Source organism: Rhineura floridana, chromosome 8, assembly GCF_030035675.1.
Source record: "Rhineura floridana isolate rRhiFlo1 chromosome 8, rRhiFlo1.hap2, whole genome shotgun sequence".
NCBI classification, from domain to species: Eukaryota; Metazoa; Chordata; class Lepidosauria; order Squamata; family Rhineuridae; genus Rhineura; species Rhineura floridana.
Genome location: NC_084487.1, coordinates 133,355,786 through 133,371,852, shown reverse-complemented (window position 1 = coordinate 133,371,852; position 16,067 = coordinate 133,355,786). Strand labels below are relative to the sequence as shown.

Below are 16,067 nucleotides of genomic sequence, written 5' to 3'. Positions count from 1 at the left end.
AAAGCAATGATACTGTTCACAATGTTTTCCTTTTGGAAAGGAAAGGGGTTTCCCTTCTGCCCAGTGCCCACCCACCCAATCTCCTCCCCTCCCCCTCCTCCTACCCTCCCTGCGCTTCCCCCAGGTAAGTGTTGGACTACGACCTGGGAGAACAGGGTTCGAATCCCCACACAGCCATGAAGCTCACTGGGTGACCTTGTGCCAGTCACTGCTTCTCAGCCTCAGAGGAAGGCAATGGTAAAACCCCCTCTGAATACCATTTACCATGAAAACCCTAATCAAAGGGTCGCCATAGGTTCAGTCGACTTGAAGGCAGTCCATTTCCATTTTCAAACATGATTGCACAGAAATAAATCCTACTGAACTCAAAAAGTATGCAACTGATCAAACCCACCCTCCCTTCTCCTCCCTCCTATCCCCTCCCTCTTGCCCATTCCCTCCCCCTCCAATCCTCTCCTTCCCCCTCCCCCTCCTCCTCCCCATGGTCAGTTTTAGCTATCAAGCATGATTGCAAGGGAGTAAATACCATTGAACTCAATAAGCATGCAAATGATCAAACCTGCCCTCCCCTGCCCCTTCCTTTGCCCCTCCCCAATCCCCTCCTCCTCCCTCCCCCTCCCTTTCTCCTTCCCTCTCCTCTCCCCTCCCCCTGCTCCTCCCCATGGTCAGTTTTACCTATCCTAACCATGATTACATAGGAGTAAATCCCATTGAACTCAATAAGCATGCAAATGATCAGACCTGCCTTTCCCCGCCTTTCCCCTCCTTCCCCTCTCCTTTCCCTTCTTACTCTTTCCCTGTCCACTCCCTCCCTCCCCCCCGGTCAGTTTTACCTATCCTAGCCATGATGGCATGGGAGTAAATCCCACTGAACTCAATAAACATGCAAACCTGCCCTTCTCCTCCTCTCCCCTTCCTTCCTCCTCCCATCCCCCTCCTCTCCTCCACCCTTCCTCCCCTCCCTCCTCCTCCTCCCCTACCCATCCCCTGTGGTCAGTTTCACCTATCCTAAGCATGATTGCAGGGGAGTAAATCCCATTGAACTCAATAAGCATGCAAATGATCAATCCATTCTCAGCAAACTTGCACAGGACCCCATTTCTTACCTCCCGGTTTAAAAAGTAGAGAAATTCACTAATAGGCAAAAAACCTTGCGGTTTAAGAACGTAGCTATAGCCCACAGATATTTCTATCAAACTTTAAAAAGCAGGGAAATTGGGCAGCTATAGTGAAGGCTGAGGGGCAACATGATTACACTCTTTAAGTACCTGAAGGGCTGTCACATAGAGGAGGGTACAGATTTGTTCTCTGCTGCCCCAGAGGGTAGGACTAGGTCTAATGGTTTTAAGTTGCAGGAGCGTAGATTCAGATTGGACATTAGAAGGAACTTCTTGACTGTAAGGGCAGTTCGGCAATGGAACCGACTGCCTAGGGAGGTGGTGGGATCCCCTTCGCTGGATGTCTTCAAGCAGAGGCTGGACAGCTATCTGCGGGAGATGCTCTAGCTGTGGATTTCCTGCTGTGAGCAGGGGGTTGGACTCGATGGCCTACAAGGCCCCTTCCAACTCTATGATTCTATGATTCTATGAAAATTGCACTAAAATGCTGGAGAATTTTCATGAAGATTTTTTTAAAATTGCAAATTGCTGCAGAAATGTGGAGAACTGAATTTAAGATTGGAAAAGTGAGAAACAGAGAAAACCAAAATTGACTGGTCTTTCCATCACTACTCTACACTGACCGGCAGCGGCTCTCTAGGGTTTCAGGCAAGGTTCTCTCCCAGCCCTACCTGGAGATGCTGGGGACTGAAAATGGTACCTTCGATATGCAAAGTAGGTGCTCTACCACAAGCTATGACCCTTCCATTACTCTCCCACCAGAAGAAAACATCAACATTGTAATATTTGCAGATTTTAAATGAACTATAAATACTGGATAGAAGGAACAAACTTTACTTAACAGTGTGTTGCTGCAGAACCAAGAGCTGTATTCCCTGAACCCCAACAGAGAGCTCCTAACTTCCTTTTCCTGCTGGTCCCACCCACAACTGATTCCCCCATACAACTATTTCTAATTCACTTGAGTTCCTACTCACATTGCAAACATATAATTGCTATAATTCAGATAAAAATATAATACATCTCACCATAGTGGAGAAGACCACAGCAACGTCAAGGCACTTGCTCTCCCTCCTTATGGTGCTCTGCCTCTAACCAGATTTGGACTGGACAGTCCTTCAAACAGATTACTTTACTGTAAAATAGGGCACATGGCTACCCTACACTACCAGGGTCTGGTTGCTGTGATTGCAAACATAGTTTTCTGTGTTTTCTGTTTATTTTAGGTGTTTATTGGAGTTGTTTCTAAGACTCACAAATATTTAAAATACACAAATAAAAGTAAACCCCTGTAGTTATTCTTGGTTCAAATCCCAAAGAGATGTGTCTCCCTGTGAATGTGTAATCACTGACATGGTTAGGGTTGCCAGGTCAAGCATCCCAAAACCTGAGATTTGAGGGGCGGGCCCTAGTGATGTCATAGGGCAGGCCCGAGTGATGTCACGGGGCGGGCCTGAGTGATGTCATTAAGCATGATACATTTGGCATCAACCACAGTTGCTTGGAGCGTACAATTAAAAAAATATATGTGACTGGAAATAAAGCTAGACATCTTAGCTAAAAGATGGAGCCTGGGTAGGGAACATTTAATCTAGCCTACTTGCTTTCAGCAAGAAGAGTTAAGTGCCTTCAGGCCAGGGCAGTCACCAGAAGGCCACTGCAGGGACAAAGGAGCCTAGTGTTGTGGAGATGTTAGATGGGAGCTTGGATGCTCCTGAAGGCTGCAATTCTAAACACACTTACTAAGGGATTAAGCCCCATAGAACTCAACAGGACTGACTTCTAAGTAGATATAGTTTGGATTGTGCTGTTGATAAACCTTGACTAGGCTTCTTCTGCAAAGACATCCATATCCAAGCAGGGTTGGCAAACCCCTGCCTGCAATACCCCACCCTTATCTTTTAACGTGGCTGCTCCAAACGTTTTTACAGATTTGACCCTTCAGAAAGAGGTCTGAGAAATGAGTAAGAGTAACAAGTATCTTTTAAAATTGTTCTTTTCAATTCACTCTTGAATGAGCCTTATACTTGGGCAGATCCACACCATTCATTTAAAGCACATTCAACACCCATTTGAAGGACATGAATCCCACCACAGAATCATGGGAACTGCAGTTTGTTAAGAGTGGTGAGAACTATAACTGTGAGGGGGAAATGACACTTCCCAGAATTCTTTAGGGGAAGTCATGCGCTTTAAATACAGGTTGGATGTGAATCAACTTAATAAATTTTGCCTGCATGTAAATTGTTTTAATTAATTTTTGAAAATGGAAATGATCTATAAACTGTAGTGGGTGACCATGGGCTACTCACCATCTCTCAGCCTATCTGCCCCTCAGGATGAAAACAATGGAGAACCATGACTACCCCAAGGCATACTTAAAATGTAAAGGAAGTATTGTACAACCATAGGGTGAAATCAGATACTTATAGGGACACAGCATGACAAAACTGGGTGGAAGTAACGAGTGGGGTACCACAGGGCTCGGTCCTGGGCCCAGTGCTCTTCAACATTTTTATTAACGACTTGGATGAGGAGGTACAGAGCATGCTTATCAAATTTGCAGATGATACAAAATTGGGGGGCATAGCTAATGTCGTGGAAGACAGAAAGAAAATTCAAAGGGACCTTGATAGGCTGGAGCATTGGGCTGAAAACAACAGAATGAAATTCAACAGGGATAAATGCAAAGTTCTACACTTAGGAAAAAGAAACCCAATACACAGTTATAAGATGGGGGATACTTGGCTCAGCAGTACGACATGTGAGAAGGATCTTGGAATTGTTGATCACAAGCTGAATATGAGCCAACAGTGTGATGTGGCTGCAAAAAAGGCAAATGCTATATTAGGCTGCATTAACAGAAGGATAGTTTCCAAATCATGTGAAGTATTAGTTCCCCTCTATTCAGCACTGGTTAGGCCTCATCTTGAGTGCTGTGTCCAGTTCTGGTCTCTGCACTTCAAGAAGGATGCAGACAAACTGGAACAGGTTCAGAGGAGGGCAACAAAGATGATCAGGGGACTGGAAACAAAGCCCTATGAGGAGAGACTGAAAGAACTGGGCATGTTTAGCCTGGAGAAGAGAAGACTATGGGGAGATAGGATAGCACTGTTCAAGTACTTGAAAGGTTGCCACACAGAGTAGGGCCGGGATCTCTTCTTGATTGTCCCAGAGTGCAGGACACGGAATAATGGGCTCCAGTTGCAGGAAGCCAGATTTCGACTGGACATCAGGAAAAGCTTCCTAACTGTTAGAGCCATATGACAATGGAGCCAATGACCTAGGGAGGTAGTGAGCTCTCTGACACTGGAGGCATTCAAGAGGCAGCTGGACAGCCACCTGTCAGGGATGTTTTAAGTTGGATTCCTACATTGAGCAGGGGGTTGGACTTGATGGACTTATAGGCCCCTTCCAACTCTACTATTCTATGATTCTATGAAAATATTTATATAAGCATGACTATCAGATATGTTTATTATTTACACAACCTGTAAAGATATTTATAGTGCAATCCTATGTTTGTTTACTCAGAAGCAAGTCCCAATGTATTCAATGGGGCTTACTCAATCAGGGAAAACTGTACCCTGAAGTGATAAGGAACTTGTTCTTTTAACAAGTCTTTTAAGTTGAGACCTTATCCCAGTCTGCGTCTGTGTTGGAATTGCTTTTTAATATGTTTTTAAACCTTTTCTTTAAAAAAAAGTGAAACCTCTACATATGAGTAGGGTTGCCATATTGCCCGGTTAGCACAGTTTTACCTGGATTCTTTCCATGCCACCCGGCACCCATTTAGCCCATTAGGTGGCCCGGATTCTCAGCTTTAATTTTAAAAATTTTTTAAATAGGTGGTCCGGTTCTCTAGATATACATCAAAACGTCAGCCGCTGCCCCCCAACTGTTAAATCTTTTTTTTAACAAATCTGTCCTGTATAGCACTTCGTAGCTCACCTCTAACCCCGCCCGTTCAGGATTGCAGCCAATCAGTGTGAAGCCAGTTTGGTTGACCTGGACAGTGTCTAGAAAACCTCATTGCAATGCCCCCCCCCCCGTTTATCTGAAAATCTCATAAACTGGGTAAGTATATACATTTCAGGTTTTTTTCCTCTTGTGTCCAGATCCTGGGCAGTGTTTTGAAAACCTTCCCAATACTTGCTTTTGTAAAAGCAATGCTAATCCCATATGCCCAGAGTAAATCCCATTGAAATTCAATAGGACTTACTTTTGAGTAGACATGGTTATGAATGTGCTGTAAATTAATGAGACTTTTGAGTGAATGTAAAAAAGAATTGTGTTTGTGTTCTAACTCTTTCTGTCCCTCTCCAATCCTATTTTAAAGCAAGTAGGCAGGTATTACAGTTTTTATTCTGTAGGAAACTAATATTGATTTTTTTAAAACTAATACTGATTTTTCTGCAATGACCAACTGGTTTGACAATACACTATGGGCTGTATGTATTTATACATCTGCAGTGTGTGTGTCTGTGGAGTCTTCCAACAACCCTGTGAGGTAGGGTTGGGAAACCAATGCAACTCTCAATAAGAAATAAATCCCTTTAAAATCCAATAACCATAAAGCAAGAATAAACAGTTGGAAAACAGCCTAACGAGGCATGATTCTGAATTTTGGGTTGGGTGAATGAAGTTTATTTATTTATTATTTGATTTATATCCCGCCCTTCCTCCTAGTAGGAGCCCAGGGTGGCAAACAAAAGCACTAAAAGCACTTTAAAACATCATAAAAAACAGACTTTAAAATATATTAAAACATCTTTGAAAATATTTTTTTAAACCTTTAAAAAAACATCTTTTTTTAAAAAAAGAAAAGGCTTAAAAATATTAAAAAGCAATTCCAACACAGACTCAGACTGGGATAAGGTCTCAACTTAAAAGAACAAGTTGAAAGAACAAGTTCCTTATCATTTGAGGCTGTAGTTCTCTGCACACTTCCCAGTTTGAGTAAGCCCCATTAAATACATTGGGACTTGCTTATGAGTAAACAAACATTGGATTGCATTATAAATATATTTACAGATTATGTAATTCATAAACATATTTGAGAGTCATGTTTATATAAATATTTCTTCATACTGTGTCCCAATAAGTATTTGATTTTACACTATGGTTGTAGATGAGTTTTTCCTCTACATTTTAAGTGTGCCCTTCTTCCTGGGGGTGGTCATGGTTCTCCGTTGTTTTCATCCTGAGGGGAGGATAGGCTGAGAGATGGTGAGTAGCCCATGGTCACCCAGTACACTTTATAGCTCATTTCCATTTTGAAAAATTAATTAAAACAATTTACATGCAGGCAAAGTTGATTAAGTAGATCAACACATTTAAAGCACATCCAACTCACATTTAAAGCATGACTTCCCCTAAAGAATTCTGGGAAGTGTAGTTTCCCCCTCACAGTTACAGTTCTCACCACCCTTAACAAACTAAAATTCCCATGATTCTGTGGTGGGATTCATGTGCTTCAAATGTGTGTTGAATGTGCTATAAATAAATGGTGTGGATCTGCCCTAGGTACAGAGCTTGGAAGTAACTCGTTATTTTTAACGAGTTACTTTTAATTCGTTACAATTTTAAATAACAAGTGGGTAATTCCATTACATTTGGCAAGTAACGTAACGAATAGTAATTTCCCTACTTTTCAGCTTCAACTTTAACGTTTCCACGTTAGGTTGGACGTTACTTGGGGGCGGGAACAAGGGGAAGTCAGCTCCTGGCTGTGATTGGTTAACACAAGACATGTGCCTCACACTGATTGGACCTCTGCGCAGACTGTCTCTTCCCTCATGATCTGTGTTAGGAGGCACGAGGGAAGAGATGAATAGGCAGGGGGAGCCTGCTAGCGTCTGACTCTGAGAGGAAAAAATGGACGCCGGAGGAAAAAGCCAGGGCAAGGACAACAACGGAGGAGAAGGCTGCAGCAGAATGGCGAAGAGCTGTGGAGGTGAGTGACGATTATTTGTGTGTGTGTGTGTGTGTGTGTGCCCCGGTGCGTGTGTTTTCGGCTGGAGTCTCTGGTTTTGGGGGGGGCTCTGGCTCTCTGGCTACCACCCCTTACTCTCTGGACTCTCCGCTTCAATTTAAAAAAAAAAGTTTCTAGGTGGTCTAATTCCCGAGATATACACCAAAACGTAAATCTTTTAAACACTGCTTCCTTAAAATCAGCATATATCACTGGCCTGTGAGGGGAAACATTGATACATCTCAGGCAATTCTCCTTTAATTAAGTTTGATACATACTGCATATATTTATCCTCTGGTAACCCCCACATCTGTGCTGCCTTTTCAAAAGTTGTGAGGTAAATTTGGGGATCCTGCCCAGGCTCATACACACAAAAAACTTTTGGAGTCACTTTTATTTTTGCTTCATCTCTCTCTTTTGTTATCTCCTCAGAATGAAACTTCTCCCTTTCTAATCCTAACCTTTCAGCCTCTAAGACTCACTGCTTCTCCTTTTCTTCAGCCTCCATTTTAAATATTTCACTCTCCATTCTCAATCTTTCAGCCTCTAAGACCCGCTGCTTCTCCTTTTCCTCAGCCTCCATTCTCAGTCTTTCAGCCTCTGACCCGCTGCTTCTCCTTTTCCTCAGCCTCCATTCTCAGTCTTTCAGCCTGTAAGACCCGCTGCTTCTCCTTTTCCTCAGCCTCCATTCTCAGTTTTACCACCTCAATCTCTCTATCGTTCACATCTTAACTTCTCTCTTAAATACTCCACATAGGCAGAATTACTTGAGCACCCTTCAGAGGACTCTTCTCTCACAGGCTCTTGGTTTTGGACTGATGTATAACTGATTAGTGTTACATGCAATTCATCTACCCCTTTACCCTCATGAGGTAAATGAAAGGATATATATTTCTCCACCAGCTCTTCCCTCTTCATTTTCAAGTACTCCACCATGTTGTTAAGAACTCACAAACTTTACCATACACACTTAGATGTTTTCTTTGTTTATTATTCCCCACATAACCACACTGCTTTCTGGGGACTCCCTCTTGTTTGTATCCCACCACAACTGTCACCACCTGTCAGACCCTACTCAGGGTTTGGTCTCGTAATGGATCTCTCACACTGGCCCCAGCACAGATCTCTCATGATCCCACTACTAGGCACTCGATCCCACGTGACACTCTGTAACGCAATACTGCCCTGAGACTGTGCCTTAGTTTCCTCCTCAGATAGCTACTTAGTGTCTGGGTGCCACAACCCCCTGTATCTTTCTGTCTTTAAAGATTACAGCCCTGGGTTGCTTTTGGATGCCTGCTGCTGTTACACTATCCCTTCACTGCTGCCACCATTGATACTGTTCCCAGCTTTGGTATTTGCTCTGCCCACCCTTCTGGTCTGTAATATCCCAGCCAAGGATCAGGTGTGTTGTTAAACCAAAAATATTTATTTAGTAACACAAGGAATAAACAAGATTACTTTAAGTTTAGTCAACATGCATGTGGTTACATATAATAGTTTTGTCTTTATAAATCTTAGTCCTAAAACCTGCCTCACTACCCGCCTCAACACAAATCCCTCCCTCCAAAACCCAGAACCAGCAACCCCAACTGTACTTCTCTCATTTATACCTTCAATCACCAATCAAAACTCAGCCTTCCTCAACATTCCAACCCATGTACTCCCCACTCTCACTCACTCTACTTACCTCATTTACCCTACAAAACTGACATTTACCATAATTACTGTACAGCATTTACAAGGGCATCACAGCCCCATTGCACAACTGTGGTCTTATCTCTCAGTAAACATGTATAGGATTGCACTATAAGTGGCAAAAAAACCACAAAACACTTGGATGAAACTGACACCAAGATGGAAAGAATATCAAAAGCAGATTTCTCCTACGTAGGGTTGCCAACACATCAAGAAAAGACCTGACTCAGCTGGTTTTTTGGCCACCAGCATGAGCCACCAGCAGAATTTTAATATATCTGCTTCAGCTATGTACTCATACTTGTACACCAGGAAACCAGATTTTTATCTTTTTAATCTTGTAATACTAATCCTTTTATCATCTTATATTTTGTTTAATTGTATTTTGTTTTCATTGTGTCTTATATGTTTTGTGATTTTATTATTATGATGTATGTATTTTATCCTATTCTGTTTACCGCCCTGAGAGCTACTTGCTATGGGCGGTATATAAATGCAACAGAATAAATAAAATAAATAAATAAATGCTTCCCCACTGATTACAGAATGTATGAAACATGGGATTCCAAAGTTCCATTGTAGCTATCGATACAAGGGGTTGTATTCAACTAAGTCATACTCAGAGTAGATCCAATGAAATGAATGAATCTAAGTTAGTCATATCCATTACCTTCAGTGGGTGAGGGAAACCAGAAGAAAGGAGTGAAAGTGATTGAGCAGAGATTACTCTCACATTGGCTTCCCTGCATGGCTCCTAAACCCTGACTAGTCAGAGTCCATTGAACTTCACTTCCTGGCCTCATGTGTGCAACTAAATTTTTGACATCAGAAGCTGGCTTCTATGTTGTAAAAGTGTACATGTAAAACTGAAAAGGATTTTTAGGAAATGCTCTTCTTACCCCATATACTTTCTTGGCTCCTGCCTTTGCTGCAAACATTGAGAGGATCCCTGTGCCACTTCCAACATCCAATACAATCTTATCCTTAAACACATGTTTATTGTGATACATGGAGTTCCTATATGTTAATGTCCGCACCTCATCCTTCAACATCTCCTGTGTTAGAAAAAGGCATCACACATTTACTTGACAATAAAATCATCATATGTTTTAGCTAGCAAAAATGTTATTTGCAAATTTAGGGAGAAAACACTCAGACCTTTTCACAGAATCATAGACTTGGAAGTTATCTTGGAGCTCATCTAGTCCAACCTCCAATTCAGCTCAGGATCTGCCTCATGTGCCACAATAACTTGAACAAGATCAGTAAGGTCACTCTTCAACTATCAGTAGCATTTTTTGTTTGATCTAACATGGAATTAGGCAAGGGAGTAGTGAGTAAAGTTTTGCAGCAATTTTTACTATATAGTTATAGCACCTAGCAGCACTGCTGTAATATAAAACATTACTGTATACTGAGAGCAGATACTTTCAAAGGTTAATGTTCCAGTTTGTACGTTGCCTTTGTAGACTCTTTGGGAGCAGCCCAAACTGAAGATCCACTAGGATAAGGGGGGTATAGAATAGGAGGATCTCTGGCGGGGCCTGGGCTCAGCTGGGACTACAATGGCTGAAGTCCTTCCATCCCAGCTCAGCCAAGTCCAAGTAAGTGAGTCCCAATAAAAAGGGGGCATTCTGGGAATGTGGTTGGGGCAGGATGGGGAGACAGACTCCATTCATTCCAAACTCCATTCATCTTGGTCACATGACCAAACAAAGCAATGGAAATTACCCTGGCAAAAAGGGTGGTGTAAGCCAAACTATTTTAAAGGCTTGCTTTCCTTTTAGCAGGCTCACGGGCCGGCTCAGCCAGCAATAGTCCCACTTCTGAAAGGAGTTTGGAATAGGGATAACTGGTTTAATTTAGGCCAGCATAACCTTTGCTAGCGTCCTATAGTCTGGAATGCTCTGTTTCTCTAGAAAAACAACAAATATGTTTTTAAGGGAAGGGAAGACTGCTTTCACCACGGGGTGAGTTCCAATTGCTCAACCCAAATTCCTTGCCTCTGAGGACCTGCTGCCCGGCAACTGAGGGCTAGAAATGCTGCCTGAATAATATTCTAAATAGTAATAAAATGATATATATTTTAAGGCAATGTCTGCTTTTATGATGGTTTTATTGTTCTGCTGTTTATTTTATGTACGTTTTGTTTATATATGTTAAAGGGAATGTAGATTGAACTGTTAATGTGCATAATGACCAGTCATTGTGCACATTCCCCAGAGCTCATGAAGACTGTGCACATAATCTGTGCACATTTCCCAGTCAGTGTAAACTATTCCCAACAGGCCTTGGGGAACGTGCATATATTGACTGTATTTTGCACATTCTCTGGTCATTATCCATAATCCCCAACAAGCCTTGACAGCAATAAAGACAGTAATAAATACCTTGACAGAATTTTGTACATTCTCCAGGCAATATGCACATTCTCTAGTCAGTATGTATAGGCTCCAAGAAACAGTCCTCCCCACTCCCAATGTTAGTGGTACCGAGAACATTTCTTTAGCTATCATTTCAGATTTGAAATGAGATAATAAAATAGCTGAAAATTTTGAAAAAGTGTTATTGCTTACACAGAATATACAGGAATTCTGAGAAATATGCAGAATGAAATCTCAAAGAAATGACTAAGATATTTAACATTTCAAAATTGTATAATACTTCAAATTGTAATTGTTATGAATATAGTTCTAAAAGGAATGTCCATATACAGTATAGCCAGTAACTGTGTAGAGTAATCTAAAGTTATTACCTATAATCAGCCAGACTGATTATAGATGGCACCAGTGCATAAAATTATGTTGTGTTAATACAGTATATATGTGCAATATCTTTAGATTAATCTACACAGTTACTGGTCATATGTGAACATTCCTCTACATCACTTGCAGACACTATCAACTAGGCACCAAAGAGGGAAAACTAAAGCACCCTTTCACTTGGAACCAGGTTTCAGTCTGTCCTGAAAATATTTTAGCAGTTGAAGAAGTCACTCCTGTTGAAAAAGGATGAGAAACACAGCAAAGCTAAAGTTATTGTCTGGTCACCAGGGATTTCAGTGGTTCCACTGCAAAGGAAAATGCTCCACAAACAAATGTTAAGTACAAGAATATGAATGTACTTTGCACCTCAAAATGTCATGGTAGCCAACTCTGTTGTAACAAAAAGTGACAACTTACCATGAAGAAGTAAAGGACATATTGAAAGTGCCATTTCAATATTGCATTCATATGTATTCTATAATCAGTTATAGAATTATATTCACAACAATTACAATTTGAAGTATTATACCATTTGAAATGTTAAATATCAGTCTTGTTTCTTTAAGATAAGTTCTTTCTGAGTGTTTCCCCAAATTTCTGTATATTCTGTGTAAACAGTAACAATTTTTCAAAATTTTCAGCTATTTCAAATATGAAATGATAGCTAACAAATGTTCTGAGAACCACTAACATCGGGAAGGGGGAGACTGTTACTGTGTTTTGTTTCTGTTTTCCATGATATTTTTAAGGATGTAAACAATAAATCTATCATGTTTTTAATTCTCTGTACTGAAATGGAAGTTGTTCGTGGAATGTTAGAAATGTTCTCATATTGACTGGAAGATGAATTTGCATCCTCTGATATCGCCAGTGACTACGCATATAGACTGTGTTTCTCACCTTTCAACATCAGCAACATTGTCAGAAAAGACAGCAATAAGAACAGGAGTGAACAACATTTTTTTCCATCAAGAGATGAATTCCCTTAGAGGTGATCTGTCAGTAGTGGTCAAGGCCAGAACACCCACTGGTAGAGCCAGAATTATCTCACACTTTCTCTTCCAGCCCTTTTTCCTGCTGGGGAACACTGCCTCATTTGGTTAGCTCTTCCCTGCACAGTGATCCCAATGATGATTGACCCTGTGCTGCTTTTCCCCAAGCATATGGCAGTTGACATGGGTGGACAATTTTAATCAAGATTGTGAGAAAGAGAGGGAAGGTTTTAAACTCCCCTCTTCCTGCAATCCATCGTGCGCTGCTCAGATGACTGGAAAACAGCTGAAAGTGAAGAAAAAGTGGTTGCACTGCAGAAAAATATTAATCTGGAGCTCCATGTTTTCTTCCCTTTGCTTAGCTGCTCAGTGAAAGGACCATGGGCCAGAAACAGTCCAGGGGTGCAAATTGCACACTTCTGACCTGAGATGGAAAGCAAAGGCATGTCCAGAGAATGTGCATATTGCCCGGAGATCGTACAAAATTTTGTTGAGGTATGCACATTCCCCAAACCCTGTTGGAGATTATACATGACTGGAAAATGTACAAAATTATATGTATATAATTGTCAATATATGCACATTCCCCAAGGCCTATTCGGATTATGGATAATGGCTGGAGAATGTGCAAAATTCAGTTGACAAATGTACGTTCCCCAAGACCTGTTGGCAATTGTGTACATTGACAGGAAAATGTGCATACTTCCCTCTTCATCGACAGATTATGTGCACAGTCTTCATGAAGCCTGGGGAATGTGCACAATGACCGGTCATTAACCACTCAACCTACATTCCCCTTAATATATAACCTGCTTAGAAATGCAAAATTAGTGGTATCCACAGATTGAAATAAATAAATAAAAATGTTTGCTTAATGTTTCTTAATTGTCAGACACCAGTCTTACAAGATGCATCTTTTGTTAGTGGCCCGATAGGACAGTGGGGGCAGTGCAGTACCACAGGGGCAGAGATTGATGCCTGCCAGGAGCACCATGGCAAAGACCTACTGAACTCTGGCACCAGCAGGTAAATCAGACCCCCTAAATTGTTAGGAAATTGCTGGAGTTACCTCTGGAAACAGAAAGCCATTTTAATGAGGATGACTCACCCTTTCCACCCTACCTCAGCTGAGGAGCGCAGCTGACTATAGTGTGTGCATGTATGTAGAGAAAAAAATCACAGTAGCAGCAGTTTTCAAGATAGAAAAGGGAAAGCTAGCTTTGAGCTCTGGAATGAATGCTGTTGGCCTGACTTTTAACAGTTGCAGTTTGTTCAAGTGTTACCAAAGGGCAAAGTGTTACCAAAATGATCAAAGGGATGAAGCAACTCCCCTATAGGTACAACATTATTTCTAGGTGGTCTGGTTCCCAAGATATACACCAAAACGTCAGCCGCCCCCCGCAACTGTTAAATCTGTTAAACTGATCTGTTATAGCAGCTCCTAGCTCCACCAGAGCTTGGAAAAGTTACTTTTTTAAAACTACAACTCCCATCAGCCCCAGCCATCATGACCACTGGATTGGGCTGATGGGAGTTGTAGTTCAGAAAAAATAACTTTTCCAAGCTCTGGCTCTAAACCCGCCCTTTCAGGATTGTAGCCAATAAGTGAAGCCAGGGTTGTGATTTGTTGATCCAGGCAGTGTCTAGACTTAATTGCAACATCAGGAAATAGTGGCTTTGAGATCTTCAGTTTGAATAAGTAAGAATATGGCTTAAACTTTTTTTCTCTTGTGTGCAAGAGTCAGACCCTGGGCTGTTGGAGACGGCAGTGCTTTGAAAACCTTCGCACTATAAAAGTATTTAATCCAATACTTGCTTTTCTGGGAGTAAAGCAATGCTAATCCCATGTACCTGGAGTAAACCCCATTGAATTCATTAGGACTTACTTTTGAGTAGACATGGTTAGGATTGTGCTGTAAATTAATGGGACTTTTGAATAAACATAGCAAAGAATTGTGTTCTCTCCCCCTCCAATCCTATTTTTAAAGCAATTAGGCAGGGTTTACCTAGGTATCACAGTTTTTATTATGTAGGAAACTAATACTGATTTTTTTAAAAATGTTCTGCAATGACCAACTGGTTTGACAATAAACTATTATATGGGGTGTATTTTTACAAGTGTGTGTGTGTGTACGGAGTCTTTCCAAGAACCCTGTGAGGTAGGGTTGGCGATTGGAAACCAAAGCAGCTCACAATAAGAAATAAATCCCTTTAAAAACCAATAACCATAAAACAAGTATAAAGAGTTGCAAAACAGCTTAAAGTGGCATGATTCTGAATTTTGGGTTGGGTGAATGAAGTTTATTTATTTATTTTTATTTATTATTTGATTTATATCCCACCCTTCCTCCTAGTAGGAGCCCAGGGCAGCAAACAGAAGCACTAGAACACTTTAAAAATCATAAAAACAGACTTTAAAATATATTAAAACAAAACATCTTTTAAAACATTTTTAAAAGCATTAAAAACATTTTTTTTTAAAAGAAAGAAAAGGTTTAAAGACATATTAAAAAGCAGTTCTAACCCAGACACAGACTGGGATAAGGTCTCAACTTAAAAGGCTTGTTAAAAGAACAAGTTCCTTATCACTTGAGGCTGCAGTTTTCCCTGGTTGAGTAAGCCCTGTTGAATACACTGGGACTTGCTTCTGAGTAAACAAACATAGGATTGCACTATAAATATCTTTACAGGTTGTGTAAATAATAAACATATTTGATAGTCATGCTTATATAAATATTTCTTCATCCTGTGTCCCAATAAGTATCCGATTTCACCCTATGGTTGTACAATACTTCCTCTACATTTTAGATATGCCCTTCTTCCTTGAGGTGGTCATGGTTCTCCATTGTTTTCATCCTGAGGGGCAGATAGGCTGGAAGATGGTGAGTAGCCCATGGTCACCCACTATACTTTATAGCTCATTTGGATTTTGAAAAATTAATTAAAACAATTTACATGCAGGCAAAATTTAGGTATGATGTGCATTCAAGAGTGAATTGCAAAGAACAATTTTAAAATCTACTTTTTTAAACAGGGGAAGGGTTGTAGCTTTGCAGTGAAGGTCCAGAATTCAATTTTTGGAAAAGACTATTCCAAACTGGAGAATCCTGGAGAGCCAATGCTAGTCCATGTCATCAGTACTCAGCTATGCGGTACCAAATGGCCTGAGTCAGTATAAGGCAGATTCACTTTTGTTCCTAAAAGTGGGAAGAGACTCAAGGGCCACAGTGACTCCAAAATTTATTTATGTATTTTATTTACAACATTTATATACCGCTTTATTGTAAAAAAAATCTCAAAGCGGTTTACAGAAAGAATTAAAACAATAAAGTTCTTGGCAAAAACAGTTAAAGACATATATTTAAAAACATTCAAAATAATAAAACCAACAATGACTTAAAAAATAGATTTAAAAACACAATAGCTTCTACATGCGTGGATAGGCTTGCCTAAACAAAAAAAAAGTGCAGGTGCTGCCACTTTGTTGTTGTTGTTGTGTGCCTTCAAGCCGATTTTGACT

The 16,067-nt window shown here is 40.8% G+C and overlaps 1 protein-coding gene across 9 annotated transcripts in view; it reads right to left on the bottom strand.

Annotated features, from left to right (window-relative positions):
- Positions 1 to 16,067, bottom strand: part of PRMT8 (protein arginine methyltransferase 8) — a 167,022-nt gene that overhangs the window by 85,115 nt on the left and 65,840 nt on the right. For 8 of the 9 annotated variants that reach the window (XM_061582569.1, XM_061582575.1, XM_061582577.1 and 5 more), the window contains one exon: positions 9,690 to 9,845. The exons of the other annotated variant lie outside the window; for it this stretch is intronic. In XM_061582569.1, the coding sequence (XP_061438553.1) occupies positions 9,690 to 9,845 (156 nt within the window). The remainder of the gene's footprint in view (positions 1 to 9,689; positions 9,846 to 16,067) is intronic. 9 annotated transcript variants of the gene reach the window in all.